The sequence below is a fragment of the Uranotaenia lowii genome, chromosome 2 (genome assembly GCF_029784155.1).
Source record: "Uranotaenia lowii strain MFRU-FL chromosome 2, ASM2978415v1, whole genome shotgun sequence".
Lineage (NCBI taxonomy): Eukaryota > Metazoa > Arthropoda > Insecta > Diptera > Culicidae > Uranotaenia > Uranotaenia lowii.
Window position 1 is genome coordinate 118,477,387 of NC_073692.1, and position 26,397 is coordinate 118,503,783.

Here is a 26,397-nt window from a genome sequence, read left to right on the forward strand (position 1 = left end):
ATCTTTCCACCCACACTCACAGTTTGTTAAGGTTGATCTCTCGATGCTGTTGTCGTTTGCTGTTTTGTTTTTGTTTCTGTTGTAGCACAAATTTCATTCGGTGATTGGGTGTGCAACTGGCTTTGTGGACCTCCATGGTAGGGGTCGTCCATTGTTGAAGAAAAATCATTCAGACTTTTTGAAGCTTAGTGTTGAAAATGTTACTGAAGTATAAAATTTGTATGGACATTTTACAACAGTGTGTCACCCTTGAATCTCACGTAGGGTTATTCGATCGGACCCTTGATTGTCCGGAATGTGCCAGTGTCCTTTTTTGGTTTTTCTGTACCGGCAAATTTCCTCAATACTGGATAAGACCAAGCTCTGGTTATTCGGATAAGGGAGGCTTGAAAATTTGATTAAAAGCATAAATAACCATGATATTTATTTGACTTGATTGCTTGGGCTCTCAGGATGGGGAAAATGGCAAGGGTCCAAGATGGTTGGCATTTCACCCCCAGAACATTGGCCCTACGCAGCAAAACAGCACAAGCAACAGCAGCAGTAGGACGAAAACCGCAACTTTGTCTTTGGTCATTCTACTGACTCTCGATGCTTTTTGTGTGCTGAACTGATGATAGAGTCTAAAAACCAAATTTTCACCCCAAAGAGAAAGAACGTAATCCAAGTGCTTATGCTGGTTTGTGTAATCCTAGAGATTCAAATTAAATTACGCCTTTTTCCTCAATTCCCCAATCCAAACTTCACCAAGTTCTTTGCCCCGCAGTAAATACTATACAAAGGATGCGCCAAATCGAAAGCTAGATTCAACCGAGGAAGATTAGAAAATGCTTCAAGAAAACAGCAAAAGTCATACAAGGAAACCGCAAACATTAAATATAAAGTTTCATGGATTTGAGACCGCAAAACCACCATCACCAACAGCAGATGAAGCAGCAGCAGCTAGTGGAATATTTTCTGCCACACATTTCTCTGGCCGCCCAGTCAGTAAGTTTATGTATGGGGAAATCTTTCAGAGCGAGAGAGCAATGCAATGGGAATTACAATTGTCGACTGTGGTCTGCAGCAGTGCAGCAAAACCAAACCAAACACTTCAGCTGTCCCCGGAAACACGAAAACTATGCAAACCCTCCGGCAGCAGCCTAGAGATTCATAGAAATACGAGATGAGTGTTGCCTTTTGGGTCTCAACCGCGGAACTCTATGGACATTAAAAAACTAGCTTATGTATTATTAGTAGGGTATTAGTTTTATAAATGGAAAATTTATTAAACTTAATCCTCATCGCAAATGGCACGCTATATGGAATGGAAACATCTTCCAGTAGCTATCTTCCAATCAAAAAAAAATGTTATTTTAAAAGAAATTTCTCTGTTTTTTTATGAATTTTTGAACCAGAAAAATTGTCATGATAGTAAAACCACTGGCCATACTAACTAGACACTCGATTTTGTTTGTTGGCTAGTTTTATTTTATTATTTCCATGTACGAAACTGGATCTTTCAGAATTCATAAAGTTCAATTAGATACTTCTTGCTACAATTCGCAGTGTGTCTCTCAAATTTTAAGTTATTAAAACCTTGTTTGTGAAGAAGCATAATTTTCAGAAAAAATGCATCAACAACCTTCAATTGTTTCACGATTGAAATTCTATGGGATAAAAATAAAAAAGATCAGAAATCAGAAAACATCTATAAACGCTTTTTTATTGAGCAATTTACAAAATGCCATTTGCAAAATTGATGTAACAAAACACTTTTAATAAGTAAGCTGCATCGCCGTCATTTATGTCATTTTTGATATATTTGTTAAATTTGTTTTTTTTTGTCATTATTGTTATACATATTTTTTATCATTTCTGATATTTTATTTTTTTTGTCATTATTGTCATTTTTGTCATTTTTTTATTTTTTGTAATTTTTGTCATTTTTGTCATTTTTGTCATTTTTGTCATTTTTGTCATTTTTGTCATTTTTGTCATTTTTGTCATTTTTGTCATTTTTGTCATTTTTGTCATTTTTGTCATTTTTGTCATTTTTGTCATTTTTGTCATTTTTGTCATTTTTGTCATTTTTGTCATTTTTGTCATTTTTGTCATTTTTGTCATTTTTGTCATTTTTGTCATTTTTGTCATTTTTGTCATTTTTGTCATTTTTGTCATTTTTGTCATTTTTGTCATTTTTGTCATTTTTGTCATTTTTGTCATTTTTGTCATTTTTGTCATTTTTGTCATTTTTGTCATTTTTGTCATTTTTGTCATTTTTGTCATTTTTGTCATTTTTGTCATTTTTGTCATTTTTGTCATTTTTGTCATTTTTGTCATTTTTGTCATTTTTGTCATTTTTGTCATTTTTGTCATTTTTGTCATTTTTGTCATTTTTGTCATTTTTGTCATTTTTGTCATTTTTGTCATTTTTGTCATTTTTGTCATTTTTGTCATTTTTGTCATTTTTGTCATTTTTGTCATTTTTGTCATTTTTGTCATTTTTGTCATTTTTGTCATTTTTGTCATTTTTGTCATTTTTGTCATTTTTGTCATTTTTGTCATTTTTGTCATTTTTGTCATTTTTGTCATTTTTGTCATTTTTGTCATTTTTGTCATTTTTGTCATTTTTGTCATTTTTGTCATTTTTGTCATTTTTGTCATTTTTGTCATTTTTGTCATTTTTGTCATTTTTGTCATTTTTGTCATTTTTGTCATTTTTGTCATTTTTGTCATTTTTGTCATTTTTGTCATTTTTGTCATTTTTGTCATTTTTGTCATTTTTGTCATTTTTGTCATTTTTGTCATTTTTGTCATTTTTGTCATTTTTGTCATTTTTGTCATTTTTGTCATTTTTGTCATTTTTGTCATTTTTGTCATTTTTGTCATTTTTGTCATTTTTGTCATTTTTGTCATTTTTGTCATTTTTGTCATTTTTGTCATTTTTGTCATTTTTGTCATTTTTGTCATTTTTGTCATTTTTGTCATTTTTGTCATTTTTGTCATTTTTGTCATTTTTGTCATTTTTGTCATTTTTGTCATTTTTGTCATTTTTGTCATTTTTGTCATTTTTGTCATTTTTGTCATTTTTGTCATTTTTGTCATTTTTGTCATTTTTGTCATTTTTGTCATTTTTGTCATTTTTGTCATTTTTGTCATTTTTGTCATTTTTGTCATTTTTGTCATTTTTGTTATTTTTGTCATTTTTGTCATTTTTGTCATTTTTGTCATTTTTGTCATTTTTGTCATTTTTGTCATTTTTGTCATTTTTGTCATTTTTGTCATTTTTGTCATTTTTTTCATTTTTGTCATTTTTGTCATTTTTGTCATTTTTGTCATTTTTGTCATTTTTGTCATTTTTGTCATTTTTGTCATTTTTGTCATTTTTGTCATTTTTGTCATTTTTGTCATTTTTGTCATTTTTGTCATTTTTGTCATTTTTGTCATTTTTGTCATTTTTGTCATTTTTGTCATTTTTGTCATTTTTGTCATTTTTGTCATTTTTGTCATTTTTGTCATTTTTGTCATTTTTGTCATTTTTGTCATTTTTGTCATTTTTGTCATTTTTGTCATTTTTGTCATTTTTGTCATTTTTGTCATTTTTGTCATTTTTGTCATTTTTGTCATTTTTGTCATTTTTGTCATTTTTGTCATTTTTGTCATTTTTGTCATTTTTGTCATTTTTGTCATTTTTGTCATTTTTGTCATTTTTGTCATTTTTGTCATTTTTGTCATTTTTGTCATTTTTGTCATTTTTGTCATTTTTGTCATTTTTGTCATTTTTGTCATTTTTGTCATTTTTGTCATTTTTGTCATTTTTGTCATTTTTGTCATTTTTGTCATTTTTGTCATTTTTGTCATTTTTGTCATTTTTGTCATTTTTGTCATTTTTGTCATTTTTGTCATTTTTGTCATTTTTGTCATTTTTGTCATTTTTGTCATTTTTGTCTTTTTTTTTTGTGAAATAAACAACGTTCCACAAGTTATTATAGTTGAGTTCACAGCTTCTGACAAGGTCCCTAGCAGAATAAAGTTCAGATTTGTTTTTTTTTTTAAATATCATGTTTTGACGAGAATCTGCTTCTGTGAATTTTTTTTCATGACGAGAAATTTGAATTTTCATGCATGTGAATAAAAGTTTTGTTTTGAAAACTGCACAATTCACGATCTTAACTAATCGATTTTACTTTCAATGATGCTGCTTTGTTTCGCCAGATTTTACCAGCTGACATTTCAGTTCAAACGTGTTTTAGTGGTACTAAAGTAATGAAGTTTTGGTAAAGTCAAATCACTTGAATCCTAATTTCTATCAAATCAGAAGTATTGGTCAAAACAGTAGTGGAAATTGAAGAAAATTGATACAGTCACTTTAATTACCGATTATATGAAGTAATATTAGAAAAATCAGATCAAAACCATACCTGAAAGAAGTGTGCCCCGACTGATGAGATATGCCATGAATAAAAAATGATTATTTTTTACCAAAAACGATAAATAATTTCATTCATATTTTCCATAAATTATTGTAAGATTACCTTCATTCACTTCTCAGAAAGTTTTCCGATCATGTTTTTCAAGATTCGTGAATTCATAACTGTCCCATTTTTAAATGGACAAAGCTTTATGTGCAGAAAGAGGTTTCTAACTTCTTCTTACCAACAACGAACTGAATGTAATTTGAAGGTTTTCCGGGATTTATCCTTAAACTAAAAAGGTATCAACAAATTAACGAACTCGTAAATTGGCACATTAGCCCATTCCGGGTGACTGTATTTACTTCTACAGATTTTCACTTCACTTTGAGATGGCCATCCTCGTCGAACTTTGAGATGGTTCTCACATTTTCAGAGGGTGATGGCAATTTATTCGAAATTTATTGCTTTATGAGAGTGTTTTAATTACATCTTATGGGTGGAAATTATTCCCCAACCACATCGCAAACAAAAATTTCTCCGAGGCATCCAATTTAGAATTATTGTTTACCCTCGGACTTTCTCATCGCTTTTCTTGTATGAACACTAAATTTTTTTTTTTGCTGATTCCAATTTTATTACCCTCTTAAGGGACCGGAGACTGGCTACACAATTTTGACGTCCATCTTGAAGCAAATGGCCAGCCCGGAATCGGAACGGAGCTGGAACTCGACGTTGACTTTGACGTTTTTTACTGGAGCTTGGATTGGAATGTTTGCGGCCGCCTGGACTCGCTGGCCCCGACCCAGGGGACATTGGGCGTTCACAAGTTTCTTGCAGCCATCTCGATGCTCCTCCGGCAGCTCAAAAGGGATGGCGATGAGGCCGATCCGGGGAATAACTTTCACTGTTAGAGATTTCGTTGCATGAGCTAGATAAAGTAAAAGATGAAAACTTTAATGGTTTATAATATTTTTTTGAATATTTCTATCTCAGATGGCGTAAGTTTCTAAAACACTTATTAAATCAATTGTCGATGTACTCCAATAACAGGTCACTTACGTGCAACAAATTCTGCACTCAACTTGAGATTTTGTCCATTAACTATGGTGCATGGCGTTTTTGAGCACCCCTCGATGTCCAACATTGTCGGAATGTCCCCAGATTTACACTTTTGCACCTGAAGCCCAAATGCTGCAATCGCAAATGAGCATATTAAAACGGCCTGCAGCAGAGTTTTTGTCATCGTTGACGCGTTCCAAAAACTGGTTAGTAAAAAAACTATAAAATTTGAACTTCCAGAGGAATCTTCAAAACCCCGCCTATCATCTATTCGTCAACCGAACTACTAATACTTTTTTATAGAAGGTAGTCATCTTTATCAATTTCTAAATTGTTTGTTTTTTTTTATGTCAGGAACAAAAAGTAATAAACTTTCCCTAAGAGCGCCATATAGGCTTACAACAAAATCTTATCAGCAGCCACTTAATTGGACTCCCACGCTTTTTTTCCTGCTGTTTTCAAATTTCATTGCATTCAGACGTTTTGTTTTTGTGTTGTGAGGAAGATGCTTGAAAAGCAATACATACTTTCGTAAATTTCTGCTCAACCGATTTTGAAACATCAAACTAGAATTTCTCGGAAACAAGTGGGATCCACTTGAGATGATTTGGTGAAGTGTCGTAGATTCTTGCTTTGTTAACACTTAAACTACGAACAACGAATTGCAATTAACGGTCCACACAGTTTACTCGCAAAACAACTGAGAAATTCTAATAAAGAGTGATAGATGATTGTCAAGGGAAAACGCGTGTAAATCGGTGAAATCGTTTATTTGAAAAATCAAATTTTTTTCTTCCTCAAGTTTAATTAGTATAAAATTCAGGAACAATATTCAATTAGGCTTCCGCTTTTCCAAATCCGAATTGCCGGGCCTTACGCTTAACCCCTGCCAACAGATTTTGTACAGCTACCTTGTCCACCTTCTTCGCCGCAGAAAGCCAGTTTGCCTTGAACTGCTGCTTGTCCTTAGCAGTTTTTGGTCTTCTTTAGGTTCCGCTTGACAAGAGCCCAGTATTTCTCAATTGGGTGAAGCTCTGGCGTGTTGGGAGGGTTCTTGTCCTTGGAAACCACCTGCACGTTGTTGGCAGCGTACCACTCCATGGCCTTTTAACCGTAATGGCAAGATTGCAAATCCGGCCAAAACAGTACGGAACAACCGTGTTTCTTCAGGAAAGGCAGCAGACGTTTATTCAAACACTCTTTCACGTAAATTTCTTGGTTGACAGTCCCGGAAGCTATGAAAATGCTGCTTTTCGAGCTGCAGGTACAGATGGCTTGCCAAACAGATATTTTTCGCGAACTTTGACAGTTTCATATGATTGAAAATATCTGCTACCTTTCCCCTGCCTTTTGCCGTATAAAACTCCTTTCCCGGAAGCTGCTTGTAGTCGGCTTTGGCGTAGGTTTCGTCGTCCATTACCACGCAGTCAAACTTCGTCAGCATCGTCGTGTACAGCCTCCGGGATCGCGCTTTGGCCGTCGTATTTTGTTTATCATCGCGATTTGGAGTCACTACCTTCTTGTAAGTCGATACTCCGGCTCGTGTTTTGGCTCGATGCACGGTTGTAGACGATACACCCAGCTTATTTGCGGCATCTCGGAGAGAGAGGTTAGGGTTTCGCTTGAAACTACCGGCAACTCTCTTTTTCGTCTCAGCGGCTTCCGGTTTTCGATTTCCCCCCGATCCTGGCTGGCTTCCTGGCTGTCGACAAATACTTTAATTACATTTGTAACGATTTATTTGGCAAGTTTTAGCGATTTTGCCAGCTTTGCGTGCGAGTAGCTCGAATTTTCGCGATTCGCGAGCAAAATTTTAATACGCTGCTCTTCTTCCTTGGACGGCAATTTGACAACTGAAGGGTGAATTCCAAAATCAAAATAGGAGCAACATTCTACACACACACACACACACACCTTCAAAAAAAGGGGTGTTCAGGTTTTTTAAATGCAAAATTGTAACAAATACGTCAAGTTGATATTGACCAAATTTTGACCGTATCACCCTTTACTCGTTGTTATTTCAAATTTTTGTTGTTCGTTGTGAAAATGTGAATTAAGACCTCACCGTCTCCTAAGCCCTTCCAACGCTACATTTCAGAATTGAGCTTACCACACTCAAGGAGGCGATAGCGACCATTTTGTAATTAATTCATAAAACCTCCATTTTGTAAAACAAATAAGCAAAATGATTGTGCATCATTCGGTTCGAGTTAGCGATCAGGTACAGACGTGTTTTGCGCCGCGGAGGGAAGAAAAAAGTTAACGCAAGTGGTTTTTCGGGAGGCGGTCGGTGTGTTTGCTTTCGAAGCTGTTGTTGCGTGCTTGCTGTTAGCAGATTGTGCGGTGCGGTGTTGTTTGAAGCGCGGCTCTGGTTGCTGAGGCTGTAGATAACAGTGCGGTTGTCGTGCTTGGCATTTTCGGCAGCCATTTTTGCTATTAATTTTGGTCAAAACGATGCAACTTGAGCAGAGCAGTGAGTGTTTATTTGGGAGAGGGCGGCTAGAGACCGGAGATTCGGTTGTTGCGCGTCAGTGTATAGGTGGAGAACAAATTCGAATGCATATCCGAAAAATTGGTCTTTGGAGCGGGAGAGAAGTTGCCGGTTTGGATGAATTGGTGTTGTTTTAAGCGGGCCACAGACTACACAACATTTGTACAAATGCGATGAAATTCGATGGAATTTTGTCGCTGTAAACACGATAAGCATAGTGTATGGCACTGCTTGAATGAGCGCCCAAACGGTTGGAGTAAAGCGAGCCATAGACTACACAAATTGGCCTGTACAAATTCGATGATTCCACGTCGATTGTTTGATCTATGCTCGCCCACACACTATACAAACATATTTCACGCGAACACAAATGATTGCTGGCGAAAACAGCAACAGCAACAAAAAAACCATCTCCACCCCGGCTGGGAGAATGTTTTGTACAAAATATTTCGATCCCGACCGATATTACTCCAACCGTTAGGGCGCTCATTCAAGCAGTGCCATAAACTATGCAAATCGTGCTCACAGCGACAAAATTTCATCGAATTTCATCGCATTTGTACAAATGTTGTGTAGTCTGTGGCCCGCTTTAAGGGGAATCATTATTGAGTGGTGGTTGGCATTTTCGAAGAATTGCGCTATCGATTTGAGTTTTTGCGGGCGATTTGTAACGACTGGAGAGTGATAAGAAGAACTCTCTGAGTAGGAGAAGGCGTCGTGTTGAGTTTAGTGATAGAGGGCGGCTAAAAGGTCATCTATTAAAAATAAGCTCTTCGGTTGTTTCGTGGAAGAGCGAAGGCTTCAACGTGGTTCAAGTAAAATTTTCATGGCCTACTATACCAATTCAACTCCATGCAGCCATCAAATTAACGCATAGGCGCCGATTTTAAGAACTTAAGGGGCCGCACGCAAGATTTGAATTGTTACGTAAAGGATTGAATGAATGGAAGATCTGTCAAATCGGTTCTCATTTTCACAAAGTGCTGTTGAGCTGCAAGTAGTGCTTGGAAAAGAAAAAGTGGAAAGGGGGAATAAAAATTGATTCTTCAAGTGTCAAAAGAAAAGTGGAGCGATAACTGAAAATCAGGCCCTTGGAGCCAAAGGGGTATAAGTGCATGAAAGCTTTTTTCGAGAAAACACGTTTTAAAGTTGTTGTGTTTGGCCATTTTCCATATATTTTTCGAAAAATTGTATTTTGCTCTCGAACGTTAAAGTATTTAAATAAAATTGGAAAAATCTGAAAATATCACAAAATATAGTTTGAAGTATGAAGGATCATTTGGCATCATTAACTCAAAATCGATCATTTTGTCACTTATACCCCTTTGGCTCTGAGGGCCTCAAATGAAAATTGTATAAATTTAGAAAAAAGGGAGGGGGGGGGGGGGGAGCTTGTGTTAAATCTAAAAAATGAAAAGTGAAAATAAGGAGGAGTGAGTGGATAAATCGATATTTCGAAAAGGTGAAAGTGTTGTTGAAATCAATGAAATGCTTATTTGAAAATAAGATGAAGAGTAGAGATTTGGGTTAATTTTTCAAGTTCACAAAGAGAGGTAGGTTAAGCAGATGTAAAATAGTTTTGCCTTATTATCAGGTTAGGTAAGTTGCAGTATGGAAACAAGGTAAGATGTGAAATTGTAAGTGAAAATTCAATATTAATATTTATTTATCAAAGAATGATCAATCATCTGCAAACTGGCCAGGTGTATACACGGATGCCGGAATACCAGTGGTAAATTTATAAAATTATTCATTTTATACATTCATCCAGTATAAACTCAAACAGTGACACGACATACAATCATCCACAACAGCTTACACGAAGCCATGGTGCCGGGTATGTCATATACTGCATTGTAGATATGCAGAATCTTTAATCTAAGAAATGCAGAGGCTCACATACTTTGGTAAAACTGCGATGAATCCGTGCACCTATGGTGGATAATCTACATACATACAAACATACATACATACATACATACCATACATACATACATACATACATACATACATACATACATACATACATACATACACATAAGCAAAATGCTCTGCGAAGTAGTTCCACCTCCTCGTGGTGCAGAGTGGAAACGTGTCTGCAAGTCCGGCGTATAGCAGATGTACGGCCAAGAGAACTACACCAAACCCACTAGAGGCTGTCGACGGGTCTGCCAAACCCGCGCGGAAGAAGTGGTGCACCCGGGTACTTAGGTACCAGTACTTGGGTGTGTGCGTGGTGGTCCAACACGCTTTCGGGGGGTCATGGCCCTGATATGCGGACGTGACCGGAGGGAGAGCGATCACCAACTCGTTTTGCGCTTCGGTGGGTATAGACCCGATTCACAAAATGAGTAGATGCGCAAAGTGGTGGCCAATGGTGGGCCGATCACTTAGGGACGTGTTTAGACGTCAGTGTCCGAGAGGCACATTCTGTCGGAGGTGTCAGGGTTCGACACGCGTTTCGGGAATTGTTGCACCTGAACCGCGAGTGTGACCTGATGAGGGCGGTCTATAGCTCGATCTGCGCTTCGGGTGGTCAAGCGCCCGACTTGAAGATCGAGTAGTTGCGCTGAGTGGTGACTCAAGTCAACACTATTTGTGAGTTCGGAGGAGTCTGAGTCCTACACGTGGCTTAGGGGGCTTACCCCTCCTACCCGCGTGTTTGAACAGAGAAAGTGTCGTCGACAACTCGCTTTGTGTTTCTAGATCTTGGACTGGATTCACAAAGTTAGCAGTTGCGCTGTGTGGGGACCTCGTTCACACGATGAGATGTCGGGTCCTAACTCGTCAGAGGAGGAATTGCGCATCGAGTTTTGTTAGAATGAGGTATGCTGATCGAGGATTCGGAAACGAGTATTGCCTTGGAGCGCACTAGCGCGAATTGACCTCCCACTATTGAAGCAAAGTGTGTCAAACAGTTCGAGGTGGGAACAAAGGTCAGTGGCCCCAGGTGGACTTTATGGCGTAGGGGGTACAGTGTTCCTTAGCATTGTATCATGAGTCGTCCAATTGCACCCATGGACCCAGAGTAGCAAACTGGCTGTAGCTCGCCGCGCCTTGGAACGCAATCCGTAAATTGGATTTACCACCTGGGTTAACAACTAATAAAAAAAACACATAAGCAAAATGATTGTGGGAAAAGCTCTTCGTTTCTTTTGTAACTTACTGTATGTTTAAGAAGTATGCATTTTTACAGGGTTCAAACAAATCTTTTCACATTACCAAACTACAAGTTGCAAAACACATTTTATAGCAATTTTTATCGGTTTTGGCCTCATTTTACAAAATCCTCAATAGATTACACGAAACGGCCTGATTAGTATTTCAAAGATAAGCCTCTTTACTACACAAAATCTTTCCAACCTGCATCTCCATTAGGAATAAGGCAAACCCTTGAAATGCTTCATTTTGAAAACATTATTCGAGGAAGTGAGTTTGGTACTTGAAATATCAAGTACCCCGCTGATACTGTTTTATTTAAAACATCTGATATACTACGCTGGCTATTAAGCAAGGAGTCTCTTTTTCTTACTCACTTCTTTTTATAAGGTTGATTTAAAACGACTTAACATACATTTAAATTTTGCTAAAATACTATGCAATGATGTGAATATATAATGTAGGATTTAATCTTCCATCCTATGTAGCGTGGTACAGCCTGTTTACTTAAATGCTATGCAATGTGATAAAAATTATAATATTTTAGTTCCAATTTTTTTTTTCAAAATTCATAAAGTTGTTCGTAAAACTGCTTTGTAATGTGACCAAAATAAAACTATTTTAATTTCTTTTTTTTTATTATTCATAAAGTTGTTTTTCATGGCTGCATCTTGATACTTTTTAAACGCATTTATTTCCAAGCTTGATAATTGCAAAGAGAGATCCCGCATCAGTCTGTTCCCGAACACAGCATACTTTCCGAAGCTAATGGTGCATTCATAGATGACAATCTGCCTGCTGCTCTGCTTTTCTAGCTCTAACAAAGCGAATGGACGATCCACTCCGGCTCCAACTTAACCGAAATCAGATTGATCCTATCAACGCCAGTGACAGTTTTGCACTGCCAGCCACCCAGCCAACAAGATTCTTCAACCAACCGGAGAACGACCAACCATTCTCGGGCTCTAATCAACCATCTTTCTGGTGGTACTCTTTCAAAAGGGCGCCAACTGGGTTATTATTCAAACGTTTCACTTTCGGCAAATAACTAGACTTTTTTTTTTAAGTAGCAAATTCATTAAAATCATAAAATTCTTATGACTTTTTGAAAATGTTATTTCTGTTCTCATTTCCATCAGTAGTTTTGAAGCCAAGAATTTGCTTGGTGCGGGATGTTGTTGAAAGGACGTAGCTTGACTGGGGAAAAATCAGGACGGGTTGGAGTGCAATAAACGATTGTTCCCTACTTTACGGAGTGGAAACGACGACAATTTTGTGCACTGGACTCTCGTCGTATGTTTCCCGGTCAACATTCTGTTGCTTCAACTTTGTTGGTATCAACTTTGTAGTTGTAATCGCGGTACCAGAACCAGCTCGGTCTAGGAATCTGACGAAATTACGAGATTTGCTTTCGGATGTCGGTCTTTCTGAAGCCAACTGGACTGAGTTGGACCGAAGGATTTGAAGGAACGAAGAACGGCGGTGGCGGCGGCAATCTGCTCATCAGTCACCTCAGTCGTCGTCCTGGACCTGCCTGCATATTCTATTCCAAATTGTTGATGTCATCGTGCGTTATCGAATGTGTCACACGCAGTCTTGTCAATGGTGAGCTCATTCTCGGTTATTGCGAAGTTGGTTTGTAGACAGATATGCAGGCCCATTTAGCATCTAGCGTTTCATGCTGCGAGTTTTCTGCCTACCTTTTTGTAACGTGAAATAATCGTAAAGATGCAAGGAATTTGTTCTTGTTTAAAAAAAAAACTCGTAACACAAGGAATTGAATAAAATAAATTCAGAACGATTGAATTTATTTAATTTAAAATATAATGTATAGATTATGTCTTGTGGTATATTTCGCACCTGAAAATTCTCAAATGTTTCAAAGAAGATGGAAAGTGTTAGAGAAATATGAGAATCAATGAAGCGAAGAACTTAAGACATAAATATCATATATTTTTTCGAAAAAGATACAACGGATCACTGACGGGACTTGAACCCGCAATTTCCGCTTCAGTACAACGGCGCGTTAGCCAATTACACCACGTTAACGTGATAAAAATAGTCTCCAGCATGCGTACATGTTGAGCTCCATCGTACAATGGGGAAAAAAGTCCAAAATCCGCGAATAAATTCAATATCTTCCCTCCTACACGGACCAAATCTATCAAAATATATGTTCCTTTAGTGAAAATGTCTGCAGAATCGATTAGACATAGTTTCAGACTCCAAACGAGCTTAAGGCGCCTGCACAATTGCACGTCGGACGTCACATCGTGCCAACATTGTCGTTGAGTGCTTAAACGCTGACGCAACGCACTGAAAATTTTTTGTAGCACAATCAAGCGACCACTGACAAGGCTTTGTAGAATTTTTGAGACAATACTCGGAGTGCCAAACAACACAACATGTTTCATTAAATTTATTTTCTTTTTTGGAAAACGATATCGAAAAAAAACCAAAGCTAAAATAATCAATAATTCATGATTTGTATGTAAATGTAAAATGTAAAATGTATGTAAAATGAATGTATGTAAAATGAATGTAAAATAATTTGAAATTAAAGAAATAAATTCCAACGATGTTATTCATTAAATTTGCACAATCGAGGAGAAAAAATGACAATAATTTTATTTTTGAGTATATTTGTGACAAACTTTGACAAAAACAAAACTTTAAAAAGAATATTTAAAATCATGCTGACGCGCTAGGATTTTGATTTTTTTTAACCAGCGCTAAATGTACTAAAACGTTTCTGTTTAGAACAAGTTTGGCGTTTTAGTACAGTGCTGTTACACTGATGCGACGTACCATTTGTGGTGGCTCAAACGGCAAATGGTATCTCCAAAAGGAAATTTCATCACGACGCTGCTGACGCAACACGACGTCTGACGGGATATTGTATGGGCGCCTTTACAATCCAATTTTTTTTTTCAAGGAATCGGAACTATTTTCGCCACTGCACGAAATGGAAAACGGAGTTGTGACTGTTTAACTCTCAATTCCGCCACATGCTCCGTGATTTTTTTTTTCCAAGAAATCCAATGAAGGCTATTTGAGCCTTGAGCCTGTGGATTGTACTTCTTGGAAAGAAGTCATGCAATACCTTGCTATGCACAAGCAGTGATGCCAGTTGATTTGATTAATTTTCCATTCCCGAAAACTACTAATAATTTTAGCCACTTTTAATAACTAACAAGCTGATCCCGTATGAACTTGCCAGCAACTATAAAGATTTGATATGATGAGATAAAGTGTTTTAAACAAATGTTATCTCGATATTTCTTAAACTGAACAAATACCTTTGCAGAAGATTATCTTTATCAAAAATTTAAAACCCACCACCATAAATGCGTTACTGTTTCTTTTCCAAACAATTTCTTCAATTTGCACATTTACGCGTTTCATTTCCACAAAAAAGTTACTATAACGGGGGCTGTTTCACGAAAATGACTTTTTCGTTGCATCGATAAATTTGAATATGTCCTTAATACCACATTCAAATCCAGTGCTCTAAAAATAAAATTTAACGGAAAACAATTATATTCGTCTTTCTCTTAAGTTTGATGCATTTGTTGTCTAAGGGAAACTTTTACAACAACTAAAGGCGGTCATTATGGGTGAAATAATTTTGGGGTGAGTCCTAAAGGTAGAGGTGTAGATTGTTCTACAATATTGTAGAGTCTTTTAACTCATGAAATTTCGCCAAGGACATGAAACATCTATCTCTTGGAATAAAAGTTTTATGGTTTTTTTGTTTTCATAAGGTACGTAGGTAGATCTACAAAAAACTGTTTTTTTCGTTACATATATCTTTTCAGGGTGATATTTTAGCAAAATTATTTATAAGACAAGATTTTAAGTAAACATCATGAAACTTTTGTGGATCTCGAATTAACTAAATTTGATTTGTAACGAAGTTATAAGGTGATTTGTGTTGCAAAATGACTCTTTTTAAGCTACGATAACTCCAAATGGAGCAAGTCGACAATTTGATCGTTGATTGCATTAAAAAGTTCATATTACAGTCTTCACAATATCAAAAAACTGGAGGTAAGTTTTTTTTTTGTTTAAAGCGATTAATCGTTGTTTGAAGTATAGTAAAAATATTTAACATCTCTAAATTTTCCTCAAAAGATGCGAATGATGAATAATAAAATCTTGCCTTATAAACATTTGTGATAAAATATCACCCTGAAAAATTATAAAGAAAAAACAGTTTTATTTATGGAACCACCCTAACCTTATGATAACAAATGGCTATAAATCTTTTTTTTTAAGAGATAGATATGTGATGTATTCGGCAAAGTTTCATGAATTATTAGATTCTTAAATATTTTGGAACAATGTAGGCGTCTATCTTATCACATTTGGAAAATAATTTTCATCTCTTAGAAACTTCAGGAACCATCTTAAAATTATTTCATTTAAAATGACCGCCTTTAGTTGTTGTGAAAATTTGTTCTTGACATTAAATGCGTCTAACTTAAGGGAAAGATGCAAATAATAGTTTCCCGCTAAATTTCATTTCTGGATCACTGTGCAATGTACAATAACGTCAATACCACGAAAACAGTCCCCCGAAACCTTGCTTATTTTCATTTCAATCCAATGTACAATATCATCAATATCGCAAAAATTCATCATTCACCAATTTTTCATCTCAATCCAAAGTACAATATCATCAAAATCACTATAACACTATTTTCCGGCTCCTCCACTAAGAATTTGATATTGTAAAACGGGTCACGATTGATCACTTTTTAAATATTCTAGATATTTTTTTTCTGTTAAGGAGAATGTGGCATGTTTCATATTTTTAAACCCAGTACTTGACTCTTAAGAACGTCAAGCATGGTTGCAGTCATTTATTAGACTACTTTAAATTTGATTTAAAAATCGATTTCGTCATTGGTTAGGATTTGATGCTTTGGAGGAACATTTATAAGTCCCTATTTCGACGGTTTTAACGAGTTTTGTTGATCATAAAGTTTACAAAACACCTTCATAATATTTACAAATGCTAGTCATTGATAAACTAAGGCAGTTCGTGTTCAAGCCGAACAACAATTAGAATTGATGCTGCATAAATTAAGGGGCTAAATTTTCTTACACTACTTATTAAATTTCAACTACAAAAAAAATTGCATTAATTTATTCTCTTTATTTTTTTCCTTCCAACTTCACCATTTGATAGGGTTTCTAGCCTTTTGCCCTAGACTGGTTTACTCTTGGAAAATGTGCCTGTTTTTAAAATATCAAAAATTTACCTCAAAATACAACAAAAACTACACCAAAATTTGAAACAATTTCCATATGCAATCAAATCAAGAATGAAGTTTTCATCAATTAACAACAGTTTTTGTGATAAATTTTAATTTTGTGAAAAAAAAAACATAGAAAACGTTGATTACGATGGGGTATCCGTCCAAAAAAGAATGAAATCGACTGTTGGGCGATAATGAACCTCATTTTTAAACCGGCACCATTTTAGATCACGTGGATCAATTTTGATAAAACTTGGCCAAATACGTTTTTACATCTTTGATTCAAATTCCAAAATATTTCAATCAACATTGTCAAAGATACAACAAATTTAGTGAAGTTGTATCTTTGTTTTCAGTCAATGTAAAGAATCCAAATTTTGTTAAATGACAGTTAGTTAGTGGTACCAAATTGTGTGAAAATTTCAGGGAAAAATATTAACCGAGAAAAAATGGCAGCTTGTTAAAGATGAGAGAGAGTGCGTAGCTTCAAGCGATATCATTCTTTTTTGAACGCAACTGTTAATATAAAGAAGATAAGATAAGAAGCTTCGTTCTTCGATAAAGCTGTTCAGTGGAAAATTTCCTTAAAGGAGTTTATAAATTGGTAAAAAATCCCATTACTCGGTCCCACAGAAGAAACAAAGCAATCTTTCCATACATATGTTAAAGTTTTAATTTACTCATGTAATCATAACTTTTAAATTTTCAAAAAAAAAATATGGATGAATTTTAAAACAAAGTGATGCTTTTTAGGCACCAGGGTTTGAGAAATTAAAAAAAATTACCCCTTATCGACTCAGTCTGTTAATGATTCCACCAAAAAACTTCACATTGGTGTTATTTTCTTTAACCAACACTGTTGGTGTTAAAATATTTATTGGTTAGTCACCAAATATTTTTAAATAAATATTTTAATAATCCATTTACCTGTTACAAAATGGAACAAAATGCAAATCAAAGAGACATCTCGTTTCATTTTGCTTGAATATTATTGTTTTGCATAACACGTTAGTTTTACAAAGAAATTTCATCCATCCAAATATTAATTTTTATGATTTCAGCTAGAAATACTGATGGTATTCTTTTTTATCCCTAAATGTATGCATCATCCTTATACTTTTTTCGTATAACAGCTTTATTGACAAAAACATGTGGAAATCAGTTTTTATGAGAATTGGCCTTTAAAGCATAATATATTTATCAAAAATAATAAATTTTCACTGAAAAAAACAATAATTTTTCTGTAAACGTCAATTTTATGTCCCATAAACCCAGAAATTGTAAATGCATAAGCGAAATGATTATCTGTGGATATATATATTTTTTTTGAAGTTGAAACGTGTTGCACGTTACCGGTTGCATGTTGCATGGACGGTATGTAGATTTATCAGCCATTTCGTCAATCGGCTGTATGCGCATATTACCCGATATGCGCATTATGAAACACTTCCTATTTAGGGATTTAATAAGCGTTGTCAATTTTTTTGTTAACGGTGCCACCCACTGATATTTAACATTTCAGATTACCCAGATTTATCCGAACATGTACTAGCGAAAAATTCAAGACAACTCGGTTTGCCCAGTTATTGTGAAGAACTGTTAAGAGTTTTTCATTCAGCTCATTTCGAAATGAATTTTCAAAAAACTCAAGTTGATTAATCTAACCGCGTAAAAAAAACCTTAGTGTATTCAACAACGGTTATTAAAGAGCAAGTTTACCTTAACAATCATTATTGCTCGTTTCACGTTTTCTGGAACCATAATAAACTCCATGTTATGAAAAATTTTAAACACAGAAAGTAATTTATGCATATTTTAAGTTGCCTAGAAGCCAAGTGATATTGCATATTTTCAATTTGCATTCAAAAAAATAGCCAAGCCTAGGCGGAAAAAAGTGTTAAAACCCATTGGAAAAATTAAAACAAAATAACAAACTACATCAAAAGTTAAATCACACCTTTTTTTACAAATCGTTTATTTGAAACGGCTCAAATCACTTAGTTTTACGGAGCCGAGAGACCATTATTTTTAGTACAACAGTTGCCTAAGTTTAATTTACAGGGATTTTCGCATTGTTGTCCATATATTCGTTTTATGGATTCGAGATATTGAGTTCGTCGTTCATTATTCAAAACTATGATAGACAAAAAAAAGGAGAAAGAGGAAAGGGATAGTTAAATGCGTAGATCGATAGATTTAAGATAAAAGTATATTTCGAACATATAGTCTAGGTCTACCATAGCCAACACATCCCTCACTGGAACGTAAGGTGGTTTACCTCGGGCCCGAAGGGAGTCAATCAAATTCGCTCTGGCGGTAAGATGGTCCTCACACGACCAAACAATATGCTCGATGTCATGGTAACCCTGACCACAACGACACAAATTGCTGCTAGCGAGATTCACACGATAGAGTAACGCGTCCAAAGCACAATGATTGGACATGAGACGGGAAAATGTATTAATAAAGTCACGACTCAGGTCCAATCTATTGAACCATGGTTTAAGGCTCACCTTTGGGATAATCGAGTGAAGCCACCGACCCAACTCATCCTCGTTCCATTTGCGCTGCCAGTTGACGAGTGCGTTTCTATGGACCAAAAAGTAAAATTCGCTGATTTGACGCTGATAAATTTCACCTTCAACTGCACCCACCTTTGCTAACGAGTCGGCCTTCTCATTACCCACTATTGAGCAATGAGACGGCACCCAAACAAAGGTGATGGAATAGCAGCGTCTAGATAATGTATTCAATGATACCCGTATCTTCTCAAGGAAGTACGGTGAGTGTTTTCCGGGCCTTAATGAGCGAATAGCCTGAATAGAGCTGAGGCTATCCGTAACAATGATGAAGTGTCCAGTAGGTCTTGCTGCTATACTGTCCAGTGCCCAATGTATAGCTGCTAATTCAGCGATATATACTGAGCATGGATACTGAAGTTTGTAGGAAGCGCTAGAACATTAGTTGAAAACTCCAAACCCAGAGCACTCGTCGAATAAAGAACTATCAGTAAAGTACATTTTTTCAGCATAGACGCGTCCATACTTTGCTTCAAAAATCCTGGGAACAATAACAGAACGATGGTGTTCCGGAATCCCACGAATTTCAAGCTGCATGGACAAATCAAACTGGACAGAGGAAGTGTCGTAATCAGGGTGAAAATCACGAATGGGGGAGATCGATGAAGGATTAATTTCCATAGACATGAATTCATGGTATTTAGTCATATATCTAGTTTGAAAATTTTGCTCTAGTAGCTTTTCAAAATTGGCAATCACCAATGGGTTCATGACCTCACACCTTATGAGGAACCGGAGAGATAATGAATAAAACCTATCTCTCAGTGGGAGTACGCCTGCCAAAACTTCGAGACTCATGGTGTGTGTTGAGGGCATACAACCCAGCGCTATTCGAAGACAACGATATTGGATACGCTCGAGTTTAATGAGGTGAGTTTTGGCAGCTGATTGGAAACAGAAACTGCCATACTCCATCACTGAGAGAATAGTTGTTCGGTACAATTTGATAAGATCTTCAGGGTGGGCTCCCCACCAGGTGCCGGTAATTGAACGGAGAAAATTTTTTCTTTTTCTGGCATTTTCCTTTCAGATACTCAATGTGGGCTCTCCAGGTACACTTGGAATCAAACCAAACCCCAAGATACTTGAAACACCTCGACTGAGTGATCGCTCTGCCTAGGAGTTGAAGCTTAGGTTGAGCAGGTCTATGTTTCTTAGAGAAAACAACCATCTCAGTTTTCTGTGGAGAGAACTCAATCCCAAGCCCCAAAGCCCAGAATTGTCCCCCCCCCCCCCCCCCCCCCCCCCGTCATCTGCGAATTGTCTTAAAGTGCAGCCTTCAGAGAGACAACTGTCGATATCACTTACGTAAAAGTTGTACAAAAGTGGACTCAAACATGAACCCTGCGGAAGGCCCATGTAAGAGATCCTTCTAACTGCAATATCTCCATGAGCAAAGTTCAGATGTTTCTCACAAAGCAAGCTGTATAAGATGTTGTTCAATAGAGGAGGCAGACCTCGGGAGTGCAGCTTGTCTGACAAAACCTCTATTGAAACTGAATCAAAAGCTCCCTTTATGTCTAGAAACACTGAAGCCATTTGCTCACGTTTTGCGTACGCCATTTGTATCTCTGAAGGCAGCAAAGCAAGACAATCGTTTGTCCCTTTGCCCCTGCGAAACCCAAATTGAGTATCTGAAAGGAGACCATTTGTTTCCACCCATTTATCCAATCGGAACAAAATCATTTTCTCCATCAATTTGCGTATACAAGACAACATCGCAATTGGACGGTACGAATTAAAATCTGACGCAGGTTTCCCAGGCTTTTGGATTGCAATAACTCTCACTTGTCGCCAATCTTCGGGAACAATGTTATGTTCCAAGAATTGATTAAATAAATCCAACAAGCGAAATTTGGCGGCATCCGGAAGGTTTTTCAACAAGTTGAATTTTATTTTATCAACTCCCGGAGCTGAATTGTTACAAGAAAGGAGAGCAATTGAGAATTCCATCATTGAAAAGCTGGAATCCAGATCGCATCTGTTCGGAGACACACTTCGGATGATTTTTTGCACAGGGGTGGAATCTGGACAGATTTTCCGTTCAAAATTGAAAATCCATTTATGCGAATGTTCTTCATTTTCGTTCGTGGAATAACGATTACGCATGCTCCGTGCCACATTCCACAAAGTGCTTAAGGATGTTTCCCGCGATAAACCTCCCACAAAATTACGCCAATGCGCACGTTTTTTCCCCTTGATCAGGTTTTTGAATTGCTGCTCAAGAGAAAAATACGTGTTGAAGTTATCCAGGGTTCCGTGTTTCCGAAAAACTTTAAAGGCGTTCGATTTGTCTTTGTAAAGTTTGGAACACTGACTGTCCCACTATGGATTGGGATGTCTTCGACGAACAGATGGATTTCGGATGGGATTGGTTTGAGCACCAACCGCACAATCAAAAATCAAATGAGAAATAAAGGTGTATTCCTCCAACGGAGGTAACACATCCATAGAATTAATAGCTGAAACTATTGTGTCCGAGTACTTTTTCCAGTCGATGTGTCTTGTGAGGTCATATGCCATATTTGTTAAATTTGAAGTGTTGACCCCATTGGTGATTGTAATTTTGATAGGCAAGTGATCACTACCATTGGGATCAAGGATTACCTCCCACTGGCAATCAAATGATAGGGAATTTGAGCAGAGTGAGAGGTCAATTGCACTTTGTCTAGCAGGAGGTTTAGGTACTCGTGTTTTTTCACCCGTGTTCAAAATTGTTAAATTGAAACTGTCACAAATGTCATAAATAAGAGTAGAACGACTATCGTCAACTTGTTCTCCCCAGACAGTTCCATGAGAATTGAAATCACCTAGGATCAACCTTGGCTCAGGTAGCACTGAGCACAGGTCCTCTAGGTGACTCCGATCTACTGCAACTCTCTGAGGCCAGTACAAACTGACAACACATAAGTCCTTACCTCTTATAGTTGTATGACAAGCAACAGCTTCAATTCCGCCTGATAATGGAAGGTGAATTCTATAAAAGGAGTGGCGCTTATTGATCCCCAAGAGCACCCCTCCATAAGAATCGTCACGATCCAGACGGATAATATTGAAATCGTGGAATGTGATGTTAGATTGAGAAGAAAGCCAAGTTTCGGACAACGCAAAAAAATCACAACTAGTTTTATGAAGCAAATAATTGAACACATCAAGTTTTGGAATGAGACTACGACAATTCCACTGTAAAACAGTGATATTTCTGACCTCTCGTGTTAAATTAGTCATCAAGAGAGATAAACGCTGAAAGAAGGGGCCAAGTTTGCATCAATTGCTGAAATAGTGTCTTTGGAATGGGAAGGATCGATGTAAAAATGCTTCTAACAGAGTCAGAAACTTTAAAGAATGTTAAAATACTGTAAATAATGTCAGAAAACTTGAAAACCCCTGAAGAGTTTGTTGATTCTGAATTTGTTATGTTAGAAGAAAGAGATGTTCCTGCAGCTGATGTGTCTTTGAGAGATGTTATTTTCATACGGAATCCTGGAGGGACTTCTTTATCTGTAGCAGCTGTTTTATTACCAAAGTTGAATGCAGGACTAACTGGGGAGACTTTCCTTCTATTCTTGGCAGAAGGCCCTTTGGTACGCTTCCTGGAATTCTCTAGAACGACGAATGGAGTTCCTTCATCAGATGAATCCGTATCAACTTCGTCAACTGGCAGAGCAGCAAAAACATTACTGGATTGAGGTTGGATCGGGGGAGAAGCGTTCTTTAAAATGGCAGCGTATGAACGACTGGATCGTTCTTTTAAAGAGCGCCTCTCCTTATCCCAGCGACTCTTAAATGCCTCGCACACAGAGATATCATGAGGTGAGCCCCCGCAATAGACACATTTCTGTTCCATTGCTGAGCACGCTCCTTCCTCATGAGTTTCCCCGCAACGAGCGCAGCGTGCCTTGTTGCAGCAATGGGACTCCGTGTGTCCCATTTTGATGCACTTTTTGCAGCTCATTGGGCGAGGCACAAAGAGACGCACGGGAAGCCTTAACATTCCGTTTAACAAAACATAGTGAGGGAGGGCGGTACCCTCGAAAGTTACCCGAAATGAGCCTGACGCTGAATACTTTTTATCTCCGTTTTCAGTGGTGGCAAATGAGAGTTGGCGGTAATCCAGGATTTTGACCGAAGTCGAATCAAGGCCTCTGAATTTGCCTACCCCTTTAGACATTATGTATTCAGCCGTCAGGCTCATTTCTGAGATCACGCCCTCTATCTCTACGTTTCGAGAGGGAACAAAAACGTGGTACTCTAATCGGAAAAAATCACAAGCAACAATTTCATTTGTGGCCTTACGATTTGCCACAACAACACGCAATTTGTTTGGCCTGACCCGAGACACTTCGGTTACGGAGGGCCATCTTGCCAGATCTTTCATTATCTGAAAGACATTTAAGGGTTTCAATTTGGGCCGGAAATAGACCACCCACGGACCAGAAAAAGTTGGGTCCTCTGGGTAGACCCTGAGTCGGGAGGACTTCCAAGCAGTTTTGACGGAGTTCTCCGAAACATCCATCAAAACTGCGGGGTTTGACCTCCCGCCTTCGCTCATATTTTACTACGGAGACTAAACAGTCTGTCGTAATAAAATATCAACGAATCTATAATAATTTCGAATAGATAAAATGATAGAGTTATAGTAAAAGAGAAATGAAAGGGAGACAATAAATAATGAACGAACAAACTTGAATTCCTCGTTTCCTTCGTGGGGTTCCTTCTATGGCTCCGCTGAAGTGGACCTCCAAACGATGACGACTTCCTTTTGACACTTTGGTAGTGTTGCGCCAGTAGTGTCGTGGTGACCAGTGCTTCCGTTACCCGATGACGACGGTGTTCAGATCCGGATGGATCGGGTGCCCCGGCGGTACGCAGCCCGGATGTGTGGAGCGAACAAAGAGCACGTTCTTAAAGACGATGGTCTTGATGCTGATGATGGTGGCAAAACTTAATCTGTGCCAATTGGTGCTGCTCGGCAATTGACGACCGAACCAGTAAAAACCACTCCTAGTGGAAAAACTGCAATTTTTTAACTTTTGCAGAGCGGCTTAAAAACACTTTGAGGTAAAAGCGAAAAAACACGTCCGCACCAGCCAGACTACTTAGATCGAATGAAAATCACACCTTTATGATTAAAATAATCGTGACTATTTTTTTAAAAAAGATAATTTATTGGATCACAGATTCCCAATTTCCGTTTTAACTGTTTAAAATTGGAAAGGAGTCCATCAGGAAAAGTTAAATTGTCAGAAAAAAATTTGGAAAATGAAAAACTTTTAATTTGAGAAACGTCGATCAAATTACGGACTGCACTGTGTTGCCCTAAAATCATTGGGTATACTACAGCCTACTCCTGTAGCAAAGTCTGTGATGCGTTGCCTTTTAAAGCCGGAGATTACGGGATCAAATTCAGCTTTTTTTTCGATTTCTTAAACTTCTTTGAAAATTTTACTATTTCTGATGGATTCATTTCTAATAAACAATACTAGAACTTAAGCTTTATTCGTTTAAAGATAGAAAATAATTGTTTTAAGGTCATTAAAATTAGCTATATCATGAAGGTTTATTATTCTGATAATTTGTATTAAGCTTTTCAAATCGTCACGGAACGAAAAGTCGCGGAAATTCAGTAGGTACTACTGGAAAAATTGATAAAACTTTGGAGAACATTTAACTGCAACGTGTTTTCGATTGGTTTAAGCGGGTATAAAATAATATTTTGTTGTTTAATATGAGTTAAAAATGAGCTGAAAAGGTGTTAGACTAACGTTGCCAGATTGCCCGGAAATCTAGTACAAAATTTGGGAAAAGTCTAGTCCAGCCCAGTTGCCCGGATTAAATTGAAAGCCCGGAGTTTGTTTACCAAATCAATCAACAAAAATTTGTTGAAAATTTTTTTAATTGCGTCCAAAACGAAAACGTCATATAAAAATAATCATGGAAAGTTTTTTGAAAACCTTAATTGCAATTTGAAGCCTGCTGAAAAATGTTGATTAAATTTTTTTTTATCAAATTTTTTCTCTTGGTTTTGGTTCAAACCAAATTTTCCTGGATATTGCCCGGATTTTTGGTCGACAATTTTGAAATCAAATGCCCGGATTATGTTAGGTTTTAAGATAAAATTGCCAAGATTTTTCCGACCCGGATATGTGCTGAAAAAAATCTGGCAACTTTACGTTAGACTTGTTCGGTAGAGGCTAAATAGTCAAAAAGCCTTATTATAGCTTATTTTTAAGAAGGTTTTATTTATTTTTCTGAACCATATCTAGTACTTGTCATGGTATGATGATAAAAGTTTCTAATCAATATTTCAAGATTATTTGAAAAAAACTAGAATTAGCCACAGACAAAGATTGTTTCGATGTGGCAAATGAGATTTGCCTCCCAAATGAAGATAATGAAATCAAAGTCTTGTTGGAGCCTCCCCCAAAAGACACGCCGGCTCCTTTATTTTTTATTGCATTCATGCCGGATGCTGCGCAAAATGGTCAATTTTCTTACAGACGTCTCTCGACGATGCGATTGGTATTCTCTCTTTCCGGCGTTCAACTACCATAGCAAAAATCGTTCCCGATAGCTCTGTGGTCCTTGTCGTGCCTTTTTATTGCTTGCGTTTTTTTTATGCACCTTGGTGCATCGAGTAAGTCTCATTCTTTTGGCCCGGAAAAGAGGCAATTGGATGTTTTCATGGGAATTGAGGACATTCAAAAGTTTACCATGACCCGAGAGGAATAGTTTTGCCTCCCTTTAAGGGAGGCCGCCCAAAAATATCGAGAATCAAACATTTTACAATCGGGCACCCTCCAATGACACACAAAAATACCAAAATGCATGCTTATCGTTTTACAAATCTGACTGGCAAACAAATTTTGACTGCATAATTTCGTTTATGTAACCAACCATCCATTCGATCCACTTTCTACTCTGTCATCTCTCCATTCCAAAAGCCTCATTCAACCCCTTCTGCCGAATCAAAAGATGGGGCGTGTGCTAATATTATTTTCACATTTGCAGGCGGAGAGTTTTGGGCTGCAAAACATTGTCATCATATCTGTCGCTTTTCCCTGTTTCCATCCAGTGAGGAAAGCCAAACAGTAACAACAACCGAGACGAGACTGTACGAACATTGGCAAAATTTTCCCGGGTGGTTTTTGAAGAATGCAAAAAGGGGACTGAATCCGAAGCATCATGCCACATAGATGGATGGTTGGCTGGATCGATGCAAGGAGGGTGTCATCGTTGTCATATTCGGGGTTTTCCGTTTCCAGTCGTGGAGTTTGATTGGGATGATTATGAGGAAAGTTAGCGTATCGAATGAGGGAAATGGCACATTTGAATTATTAAATAATCCTGAATACTTAATTTGCTTCCATTATGGAGGGACGGTAATGTGGTGCTTTAATATCGATATTTAATTTGCTTCCGGGCGAATAAAGAAACATACGATAAAA

The 26,397-nt window shown here is 37.1% G+C and overlaps 1 protein-coding gene across 1 annotated transcript; it reads right to left on the reverse strand.

Moving 5' to 3' along the window:
• Nucleotides 1-4,764: 4,764 nt before the first annotated feature.
• Nucleotides 4,765-5,731, reverse strand: LOC129750038 (NPC intracellular cholesterol transporter 2-like). The gene is made up of 2 exons (XM_055745237.1): nucleotides 5,457-5,731; nucleotides 4,765-5,325 (listed from the first exon to the last, which is right to left on the reverse strand). Exons 1-2 carry the CDS (start codon nucleotides 5,638-5,640, stop codon nucleotides 5,060-5,062), a joined length of 450 nt encoding a protein of 149 aa, XP_055601212.1. The 5' UTR covers nucleotides 5,641-5,731; the 3' UTR covers nucleotides 4,765-5,059.
• Between the last annotated feature and the right edge of the window lie 20,666 nt (nucleotides 5,732-26,397).

Coding starts and splice junctions, on each gene's coding strand:
- LOC129750038 (XM_055745237.1), bottom strand. CDS start 5,640: ATGACAAAAACTCTGCTGCAGGCCGTTTTAATATGCTCATTTGCGATT. Junction 5,326..5,456: donor GAGTGCAGAATTTGTTGCAC/GTAAGTGACCTG, acceptor TACTTTATCTAG/CTCATGCAACGAAATCTCTA.